The 11313-nt window shown below is 52.8% G+C and overlaps 1 protein-coding gene across 1 annotated transcript in view; it reads right to left on the bottom strand.

Annotated features, from left to right (window-relative positions):
* Window positions 1–3618: 3618 nt before the first annotated feature.
* LONP2 (lon peptidase 2, peroxisomal) overlaps window positions 3619–11313 on the bottom strand; it is a 52148-nt gene continuing 44453 nt past the window's right edge. Inside the window, exons 13-15 of the mRNA XM_054570308.1 lie at window positions 10599–10806; window positions 9981–10171; window positions 3619–4023 (exon numbers count right to left, since the gene is read on the bottom strand). Of these exons, the coding sequence (XP_054426283.1) occupies window positions 3802–4023; window positions 9981–10171; window positions 10599–10806 (621 nt within the window). The 3' untranslated portion in view covers window positions 3619–3801. The remainder of the gene's footprint in view (window positions 4024–9980; window positions 10172–10598; window positions 10807–11313) is intronic.

The raw sequence follows: 11313 nt of genomic DNA, 5'->3' as shown, positions 1-11313 counted from the left end.
TGGAATCCCAAGTTCTGTGCTGCCCTGTGCTTGCAGCGGAGCGCTGCGCCGCGTGGGAGCCCGGTGCCTTCTGCCCGGCAGAGCGCCGGCCTCTCTGGGCTGCCGGCCTTGCCGCCCTCTCGCTCACGTTTCCATTCTCAGAGCTCTTCGGAGACCGATAAAATGCTGATCACTTTTTTCCTCTTCAAAAAGAGAACAAAAATGAGTTACTGTCTCACAGCCTCGGGATGACGAGCCTGGGCTCGGATGCCAGCCTGCTGCGGACCCACCCAGCAGCCCCAGCCGAGGGCACGCGCCAGCGGCGTGAGCCGCCGTTCCCTGGTGTGCACGGCGGGGCCCTGAGGGGGGCCGCCTCGGGCGGCTCCCCCGGGAGAGCTGGGATCCCCGCCACGGCGCCGTGCACACAATAAGCATCCAGCAAACGGCAGCGCTCTCCACACGCTGCTGACGGGCACCGGAGAGCCGACGGTCGCTCGTCACCCTGGTGCAGCCGGCCAGCGGCAGAAACTGCCTTCTGGGTGACCGAGGTCCCTTTCCTACGCGTGGCTTCCGTGGCTCCCTAACTGGAAAGCCAGCTGGAATTCCTGAGGACCCCGCCAAGCCACCACGCCCAGCTCTGGATCGCGGAGGTCACTCCTGTCACCCATCGTCAACAAAGAGGACTCTGTCATCTCCTCTACGCGAGCCTTGGGCTTGTGCGACCGAGTTTGTGGTGAGAGGAAACGGGGCCGGCCGCAAACGCTCGTCCAGGTCTGTCCGGGAAAGCCGTGTCGCCCTCACCAAGCCTCCGGCCTCCCTCGGGCAGGGCCTGAGCGGCGCGGCCCGCGGCGTGTGCGGCGCCTTCAGTGGGCGGCACAGGAGGTGTGCGCGCTTTCTCAGGGTTTTCACCTTTTTCCCCGCTTTATTGCAAGGATAGAGTTTGTAACACATGGGTTGTCCGGAAGGCTTTCGGTCAGCAGGAGCCATAGGGGTTACCCTGCGGGAGTCCGCACCCCTGACCCCTGCTTTGTTCAAAGGTCAGCTCTACTGGTTATTTCTGGAGAGAGGTTGATTACTTTGTTTTTAAAATACTTAAAAAACGTGCTCTGTATATAGACGTGGGAAGTTAGAAAATGGCACACACAGTAGAGACCTGTAGCTCACCCGCCCGGTGATGGCCGTTTTTCTGGTCCTTTCCGTGTACTTGCCTGCGCTCACACAGTTGGTTTGAAGTCGTGTGATTTTGGGTTGTGTAATTATGTGACCCCTTCTCATCCTCACACAGGCCTCTGAGCATGTTATCACTTTAATCTTGGAAAAACTCCATTCTGCGTACATTTTGTGAGAACTGTCTGATGTTGGATATTTGCCCGTTTTGCCCAGGTGAACTTTTGGCTATTTATAACTAACCTGTGAACATTGCTATGTTTTCTGACATTCTTGGTATTCTTTATTGTTTTAAGGTCTATACACTTTCAGCATTGCTTTCTGGAAGTTTCCATGGACACAATGGCGGGAAGGATTTTTCTTCTGGTTGTTTTCGTATTTTGCTAATTTATGCAAACTAAGATGGTAAATTTTGTGTTTGACAGCTAAAGTTGACGGTTTAATAGTTGTTAACTATATTTCTTCGAAGTTGTCTTCAGATTCTTGGCCTACAGGGATGAAGAGCCCTAGAGGCATATTTTGTGGTCCTTTGAGATTTGATTTGAGGTCTCTTTTGTTATGAATTCATCTTTGTGATAATCGGTGTTGTTTTCTATTAATGCTCCCGCCCCTTCTTTTGGTGCCTGGTTTTCTTTCAGGGGATTGTAGAGGAGAGGGGGAGGGGATACCCTTTAACTTGGTTCTCCTGCTTTTATAAACTTGAATTTGTTGTTGAGTTGAATCACGTGCCAGTGTAGTATGTTAATGGCAGCTGGGGACAAGCTTTTTTCCTGCTGTGACTTTGTAACATGTGTGACTTGAAATCTGTCTTGTCTCCACCCCCCTGAGCCACCCCAGAGCTCAAGAGCTATATGCAGGGACGTATGCAGGGACGTCTGCAGTGACCTTTCTAATGGCATTCTATTCCCTTCAGCTTCCTGAGCGGGAGAACCACCCAAATTAACAAACTACCGGCTCACACTGTGCAGACATGGGGCCCGTCTGTGCTGGTGCGTGAGGGTCCGCGAGAGATCAGGGCGCGGGGCTGACCGAGGGGACGGCCAGGGGTGGAGTCCTGTGGCCATTTATGTAGGTTATAAAAGAGAGACAGCCAGGGACGGTGCTGTGGAGGCCTGTCGCCAAGGGCACCGCTGGCATCTTTGTGTCCCCTCCTTGCCCGGCCACGCGCATGCTCACAAGGCCCAGAGGCTGCGAGTGCTGACAGGGTTTGGGGGCGACAGAGGATGGGAGTTACTGTCTGTCGCTTTCAGGCTGAAGCGAGGGAAAAGGTGTGGATGCACATTAATGGTTAAGAAAGGAAAGTGAACACAAAAGTTTCGACTTCTAAGACTGGGAACAGCGGCAGAGCAGCGAAGGCTGGAGGTTAGAGGCCGCGTGCAGTGCGGTCTTGGGTGGGCGCCCGCAGAGGAAGGCCTGCCGGGCTGCTTCCCGGGGTGGCTGCGGCGGAGCCTGGGTGTGGGCGGCCCACCCTGGTTGCTGGGCCGCACGGCAGTTCCTCTTCTCCCCTGGGGGGCTGCAGAGACAGCCGAGGTTGCCGGGTCCGTGGGGTGCTGCCCGCAGTGAGCCCCAGGGCTGAGCCTGTCCCCTGGGGCACATTTGGATTTTACTGGCAGGTCTTTGCGTCACTGGCAGACCCCTTTCTTGTCCAGGAAATTTCTAAGTGTCCTTACAGATCTGTCCTTACGTTGTGGAAGCGCCTGAACCACTGTTGGCTGGAACAGCCGCTACGGAGCGCGTGGCGTTTCCCACACTGCGTTTTAATCTAACCTGTGTCCTTACACTGGGTCTGCACCGCAGCCTGCGCCTGACAGGTCAGAGCAGCTGCGCTCAGGGGGCTCCCCAGCCTGACCTCCCAGGTGCCCACGTGCTGCCCGAGGCACAGGAGTGGAGGCGGCACACACCTGGGAGTCGGCACAGGCAGACGAGCAGCAGAAGGGGAGGCGGCCGGGCGGCAAGCGTGGGCCCTGTCCTACGATGGTTGGTGGCCTCCCTGTGGGGAGTGGACTTCATCCTACGACAGCGGCACGCAGGGTGGGCACATTTCGGGTGCGGGCCGAGCCGCTGTGCTGCCTGACTTGGCACCAGGCGCACCCTCCCCCAGCCCAGGAGGGGCCTGCGCCCCGTGCGTGGGCGCCTGCGGCGCTCCCCTCGCCCGAGTGCTGCCTTCCCCACCACGGCTGGTTGTTGGCTCTGTTCCCGCCTTTGCCCAGTCTCCTTCCTAGTGATCAGCTGTTTGTTCCAGACTCAGCGACATCCACAGAGGAATCTACCAAGGTCACTGTCTCTACCAGCTGTTCTCAGCCTTGATTGTGCAGCTGAATCACCCCGAGGGCTCCTGGTCGGGCTGGAGAGTTGACATTTCTAGCAAGTTCTCAGGTAATACAGGGGCTTCTGTTCTGGCCCCTGCTGCGAGCCAGTGCTCTTTACACCTCTACAAGGACAGTAGCCATCCCATGAAAGACAAGAGAAGAATTTAATTTGCATCAGTTTATTAAATCTGTTTCTGTAATAAACACTAGCCAACCTGTGAGCGAGGTTCGTGACTGCTGTGATTATGTCCGCGCATTAAGGGACACCTTGCTTCCCTGACAGGTGTGGGAGTCACCCTCGTCAGTACCTCTGGGCACTTCAAACTCCTGGGAAGCTGCGCTGAGCCTACAGCTTGCTGTTTAAGAGACCAGGGCTGCTCTTGACCGCAAAGCCGCCATCGAAGGCCGCGTTGAGGACTTCGTCCAGGCAGCTTGCTGTGACGAAGCTTAAATCCTGGCGCACGTTGCTTGGGATTTCCTCGAGGTCCTTCTCGTTCCTCTGAGGGATGATGACCCGCTTCAGGCCCGCTCTGTGTGCTGCCAGCACTTTGTCCTTGATCCCGCCCACCTGGGGGAGAAAAGGACACAGGTTACTAAGGCTGTGGCTGCCCTTCACTGCTGCTTCAGAGCATCTGGATCACCTTCCGTTTTGTTACACCATGAGCTAGGAAAGACACTAAAAAGGTGCGTGTGTAGTGAACTTGTTTCAGTCAGTGTCACTGAATCCTGTGAACAGGAGAAGAGTCTCAGTTTCTGACAGGCAGCCCCTCTTCTGTCCCCAGTTCGCTTTCCTGTCGTCAAGGGCTACATTTACACTCCATTCTGTAGTCACAACAAGCTAGACTATGGCTTGATCTGGAGAACACTTTGCACTATTGTGACCACAAGCACTGTGCCTGCAGAGCTCGGCTGCGCGCCAGCATTGCTTCCTCCTGCGCAGGTTCAGAACCAGGGCCGGTGCACCGCCTGATCAAGAAAACATGTCCCCAGATGACCTAGGCGCTCGTGGTTTTAAAAGATGTCCATGAAAACTGAAGAACACACCACAACACAGAGGCTAAATAACTTGTTACTAAGCAATGAATGGATTAACGAGATCAAGGAAGAAACCACAAGATACCTTGAAACAAATGAAAATGAACAGACAACCCAAAACCTGTGGGACACAGGGATAGCAGTCATCAGAGGGAAAGCCCTAACACTGCAGGCCTACTTCAAGACAGGAGTCTCAAACAATCTAACATTACAAGGAAAGGAACTAGGAAAAGAACAAACAAAACCCAAAGTAGAAGGAAGGAAATAGTAAAGATCAGAGCAGATATCAACGGAATAGAGTCTCAAAATACAATACAAAGACCAATGAAACCAAGATTTGGTTCTTTGAAAAGATAAAGAAGATTGAACCTTAAACCAGACTCAAGATAAAAAGAAAGAGGACCCAAATAAATACAATTAGAAATGAAAGGAGAAGTAGCAACTGAAACCAAAGAAATAAAAAGGATTGTAAAAAAATACTACAAACTATGTGCCAAAAAATTGGACAACGTTGACGAAGTAGATAAATTCCTAGAAACATACAATCTTCCAAAACAATCAGGAAGAATCAGAGAATCTGGACAAACATCACAACTACTGAAATTGAACAATAATAAAAAGAAACTCCAAACAAACAAAAGTCCTGGACTGGACAACCTCACAGGTGAATTTTACCAAACACTCAAGGAAGAACTAACACCTCTCCTTCTCAAACTGCTCCAAAAAACTCAAGAGGAGGGAAGGCTCCCCAGCTCGTTTTTAAGGCCAGCATCAGCCTAATACTAAACCAGATAAAGACACTACAAAGAAAGAAAATTTCAGGCCAGTATCCCTGATGAACATAAATGCTAAAATCCTCAACAAAATCCAGCAAACTAAATCCAGCAGTACCTCAAAAAGATCACATACCATGATCAAGTGGGATTCTGGGAATGCAAGGTTGGTACAATATCCACAAATCAAATGTGATACACCACATAAATAAAATGAAAGCTAAAAATCACAATTATATCAATAGATGCAGAAAAAAGCATTTGATAAAAGCCGGCACTGACTTATGATGAAAACTCTCACAAAGTGGGACTATAGGAGGCAAACCTCAATGTGACAAAGGCCACATGTGACAAACCCACCCACCGCCAACAGCATACTCAACGGGCAGAAACGGTGTTTCCCTTAAGATCAGGAACAAGACAGGGATGTCTGCTTCCACCTCTTATTCAACAGAGCACCGGAAGTCCTGGCCGCAGCAACCAGGCAAGAAGCAGTAAAAGGCATCCAAATGGGAAAGGAGGAAGTAAAACTGTCACTACTTGCAGATGACATGATACTGTATACAGAGAACACCAAAGATTCCACCAAAAACTACTAGAACTGATAGATGAATTCATTGAAGTAGCAGGATACAAAATAAATATCCAGAAATAAGTTGCATTTTTATACATCAATAATGAACTATCAGGGAAACTAAGAAAACAATGCATCAAAAAAATTTAAACTAAAAAACAAACCCAGGAACAAATTTAACCAAGGACGTAAAGACCTGTATTCAGAAAATGAAGACATTAAAGAAAGGAATTGAAGAAGTTACAAATAAGTAAAAGCATACACTGATAGGAAGAATTAACATCATTAAAATGTCTATACTACCCAAAGCAATCTACAGATTTAACACAATTCCTATCAAGGTACAAATCAAGTATTTCACAGAACTAGGACAAATATTCCAAAAATTTATGTGGAACCACAAAAGGCCCTGCATAGCAACAGTGAGCCTGAGAAGAACAGAGCTGGAGCTATCACACTACCTGACAGCTAACAAGGCCACAGCAACCCAAACAGCCTGGCACCGGCATAAAAACAGGCGCGCACGGCGGCGGAACGGAGCGGAGCCCAGAAGCCAGCCCACGCTGTCACAGTCAACTGCTGTTTGACAAAGGAGGCAAGAACACGCAACGGGCTAAAGACGGTCTACGCCAGCAGTTTTCAGCCTTCATCATCTGACGGCACACACACTAATTCCTGAAGTTCTCGGGCACACCGAAATTTTTTTTACCAGTATGACACAAAAAATAGGTATAATTTTGATTCATTCACACCGAATGGCTACTGTTGTGTTGGCTGTTGTCATTATTTTTTATTTGACCATCTAAGAGAAAGGAGGTCTGTGCCCCTCTTTAAATAGGTATTGCATTTAAATTCTTGTTGCACACAGGTTGATAATGGCTGGTCAATTCAATAAATGGTGTTGGGAAAGTTAAACAGATACGTGGCAAAATCAAACTAGATCACCTTCTTACACCATACAGAAGAATAAACTCAAAATGGATTATAGCCCTAAAATGTTAAACTCAAGCCTATAAAAATCACAGAAGAAAACATGGGCAGTAAAATTCTGGACATTTCTCATAGCAATATTTTTTCTAATGTAACACCTCAGGCAAGGGAAACAAAAGGAAAAAAAGTAAAACAAAGGGAACTATGTCAAACTAAAATGGTTTTGCACAGCAAAGGAAGCCAACAAAATGAAAAGACAACCCCCACTGAGTGGGAGAACATATTCACCAATGATGCATCTGATAAGGAGTTAATATCCAAAATTTATAAAGAACTCACATGACTCAACATCAACAAAAGAAACAGTCCAATGAAAAACTGGACAAAAGACCTAAATACACACTTCTCCAAAGAGGACATACAGATGGCCAACAGGCATATGAAAAGATGCTCAATGTGACTAATCATCAGAGAAACGCACATTAAAACCGCAACAAGCCACCCCTTCATGCTTGCCAGAACGCTGCCATCAATAAACAAGTGCCGGCGAGGACGTGGAGAAAAGGGAACCACTGTGCGCTGTTGGTGGGGATGCAGGCTGGTAGTCACCTTGAAAAGCAGTATGTCGTTTTCTCAAAAAATTGAGAACTGCTTTATGACCCAGCGAAACCACTGCCAGGAGTGTATCTGAAGAAGCCCAAAACGCTAATTCAAAAGTACATAAGCACCCTATGCTCACTGCAGTGTTCCCATTGCAGAATTACTTACAACAGCCCAGACCTGGAAGCAGCCCAAGTGCCCAGCAGTAGAGGAGTGGATAAAAAAAGCTGTGGTACATTTACACAATGGAATACTACTCAGCCACAAACAAGGAAACCTTACCTTCTGTGACAACAAGGATGGACCTGGAGAGCATTATGCTAAGTGAAATAAGCCAACTGGAGAAAGACAAATACCATAAGATCTCACTTACATGTGGAATCTAATGAACAAAATAAACTAGCAAACAAAACAGACTCACAGGTACACAGACAGGCTGACAACTGTCAAAGGGCAGGGGGTTGGGGGCCGGGTGAAAAAGGGGCAGGGATTGGGCAGAAACACAAAAACTGGGAAGACGAACAGCAGTGTGAGTATCACTCCCATGCCCTTGAACGGGACCAGGTTGGTGACTCAAGAGGACAGTGGCAGTGATGCCTGACTGCCAAGGTCAAGTCATGCAGAGGAGGGCTCTTCCGGGACCTGGCTGCTGGGTCTCATGCCTGGGACGCAGCCGAGCAACCAACAGGGAAGCCTGGAGGTGGGCACCGGTCAGGTGCCTGCGACCAGGCTGGCACCCTAAGCCAAGGGACCCTGAGCCGGAGCCCGGCTGAGCATCTTCTGGTTCCCTGACCCACAGGACAGGGAGCAGGACGAACGTGGCCGTTGGGCGCGTTCCACGGCAGGAGGGGACGCGTGGCTCTCCACTGCAGCCCCGAGAACAGGGCGCTGCGCCCCCGCCTCCGCCCAGGGTTTCCTTCAGGCGCCCAAGTGCACGTTCAAGGCAGCTGCTGACCCTGTCAGACTCGCCGGTTCCCCGTAGGCATAGAAATGTCTGCGGGCACCTGACGGACAGTAAGGCTGCGCGTGCAAAGCCAGGTGGCCCAGAATCCACGCAGGGCCTTGAGGGTCCCGCACACCGGACTGCTGAGAAAGCGCTCTCCTCGGCTCACGCCACAGCATGCGGCCTCCCCGCTGCTCGCGCAGGCCCTTCCCGGCGGCGCACCCCTGGGGAGGCGCCCCGTCCCTTCTGGGTTGGTCTTCTCTAGCCCGTTCTCTCCGCCCAGACTCCTCTTGGTCAGACGCTGGATCTGCCAGGTTGTGTTTCCATGATTTTCTCTGAATAGTTCTCGGACTAGTTCTAAAGCCACAGTTTCTGTCCAAGAGCTCCGCCCTACCCTCTGCTCCTAAGCCGTTCTCTCTCTCCGGTGCAGCAGGTCCGCCCGTGGTGCTGCGTGTCCCCCCCAGGGTGGGCTGGGGACGGCCGCTGGTCAGAGATCTCTACACACGCCCGGGTTTCGTTTCCCGTCCCCTTGCTGGGCTCCTGGGCTCCCGCCAGGCCGAGCCGGGGCCCCTCCCAGGGTTGCTCTGCTGGGCTGTCTCAGCTGCAGCTGCGCTTCAGCAGCCAGACGCGTCTCTCCTCCTCAAGGAGGCTGAACACCGGCTTTGACTCCCCACGTATTTTCGAGGGTGTCCCCTTCACTCCCTGGTGAGTCCCCCACCTTGACCAGGGCCACAGGAGCTCCGTGAAGCCCTTGCTCGTCTGCTTGCAGTGGCGTGGCTGGTATCGGCCACTCCTGTCACCCCCCGCCCCCCGACAGCCCCTGGCCAGGTGAAGGGGAGAGCAGCTGTCCCTTCTGGGCGCAGACCTCCCGACTAGTGAGCAGGGCTGATGACGGGACTTTCTGGGGACTTCCCGCCTAGGGGCACTGAGAGCAGGGGCCTTCGCCGCTGACCCTGTGACCCCTTACGGTCACCTCCTAGAATGAAGACTGTCTCAGAACAGAGAACATTCTCTTTGCCTCTCATTTGGCTGTGAACCTGCCAAAATTTTGCTGCCGACCGGCACAGGTAACTAATGACTGGACACCCTAAACATCCCCCACATACGTGGATTTTATCAGTGTTTTTATACGTAGTTTAAGGTATGGACCCAGATGCATAGAATTTTTTCAAAATGTAGCAATTAGACATGGTTAGTCTTCACCAGTTTCCAGTTTATGCTGCTCTTCTACCAACAACCCGCTCCAGCACCTGACAATCTACCGCAGGACAGGCGTCGCCCAGGAACCCCGAAGGCGAGAGCTGGGCTTATGGCTTCCAAGGAGCCTGTCCCATTGGGAGCCTGTCCCATTGGAAGCCTGTCCCACACCCGCGCTGCCCACTGCGCACCTGCCTCTGAGCCAAGCCGCCGACCTGCAGTGGCGCGGCTGGTGTTGCTGGTGACCAGACTGGTATCTTCTCCCTCAGCAAGTCTTAAACATGGGGAAATGCTTTTTTTAAATTTGATCGAAATTTAAAATATGAATCACAGCTATAAAACTGGTTGATATATTTAAAACTAAGGTGTTCACAGGAAGGAGGCAAACCGCTGTTTTACATTTACAAGCACTGGCTACTTAAGACGTGCAAGTAACGGATGAGAAGGCCGCCTGGCCAGGCTGCCACACTCACCGGGAGCACAAGGCCTCGCAGCGTGATCTCCCCCGTCATGGCGACGTCGGAGCGGACCAGCCGCCCACTGAAGAGGGAGGCGAGGCAGGTTACTATGGTAACCCCTGCAGATGGCCCATCCTTCGTGACAGCTCCAGCTGGGAAGTGCAGATGGATGTCTGTGTTGTCAAGAAGATCAAAACTTCCAGAAGCTTTAAAAAGGAAAAAAGGAGTTTAATGTTGAAAAATTAAACCTGTTTTCTTCTACTCCTAAAAAAGAAAATCGGAGAGAGAAATGTTCTGGGTAAAGGACCACTCCTTCCAAATACTAAGGGGCAGCACGACCCAGGGGTGATGGGGAAGGGTTTCCTTCCACCCCGAGGAGGACTGGAAACGAGGCACAGCCCTGGAGTCAGCGTCCTGCTCGGCCCTCTGCAGACAGGCCTGAGGCGGGAGCCCGCACTTCCACGGGGCCCCGCGCAGGCCCGCCCTTCAGCGAGGGGCCGTGGTTGCTGCGAGCCCGCCTCGGTCCCCCCGACACCCCGTGGTCTGGGGCCTCCCGGGCAGGACCTGCAGGCTCCCGCTCGCTCAGCGCACAATGCGTCCCCCCCCGCCCCCCACCGACACCCCGCCACTCACCATTGGTCAGGTGGTACTTCTTGGCGTTGCTGCGGAGCCAGCTGATAGCGAGGTGGGCGGACTCCTTCATGACGTCCCCCAGCTGGCCGGTCAGAGTTAGCTGGCCCTCGCCATCCATGCGGCTGGCCTCCACGAACATGATCTCCCCGCCCAGGGGGGTCCACGCCAGGCCTATGGCCACCCCCGGCTGGCTCAGGCGCTCCGACACCTGCGCAGAGGAAGCGGGGGCGCCTGGTCAGCAAGAGTGAAGGCACCCCCGGCTGGCCCGGCGCCTCCGAGGACCTGAGCTCCCAGGGCCGGGGCCCCAGCACCGCCCCCTGAGGACGGCCTCCCTCCAGGAGCGACGCTGGACTCCCCTCTGGCAGCCGTCACAGCGGTTTTCCTCCCGGCGTGGGAGCCACGGCTGCTCACAGCTCTCCTGGCTTTCCGGGAACCGACCCACCGTCCTGTCGGTCGGGTGGCTGTTGCAAGGCCGCGTGGGTCTGAGTGCTCAGACCCTGCCTTTGTTCGGTCGCCGTGGCTCAGTCCCAGGAAGCACAGACCCGCTTTCCACACATGGTCAGGAGGCCTCGTGAGCTCCAGGGGCTCCTGGCTCTGCTCCTGCCGCAGGGACACGAGTCCTTCCCCGTGTCCCAGGCCCCTCCCTCGTGCTCAGAGGCCTGCAGCGCCGCCTCGCGGGCATTTAAAACAAATCAGGCCACTCACCTAGGCCACA

The sequence above is a fragment of the Pteronotus mesoamericanus genome, unplaced genomic scaffold (assembly GCF_021234165.1).
Source record: "Pteronotus mesoamericanus isolate MK-2021 breed Mesoamerican mustached bat unplaced genomic scaffold, CSHL_Meso_final contig_202, whole genome shotgun sequence".
In the NCBI taxonomy this organism is placed as follows: Eukaryota; Metazoa; Chordata; class Mammalia; order Chiroptera; family Mormoopidae; genus Pteronotus; species Pteronotus mesoamericanus.
The sequence above is the reverse complement of the archived record's forward strand: the minus strand, read 5'-3'. Positions and strand labels throughout refer to the sequence as shown.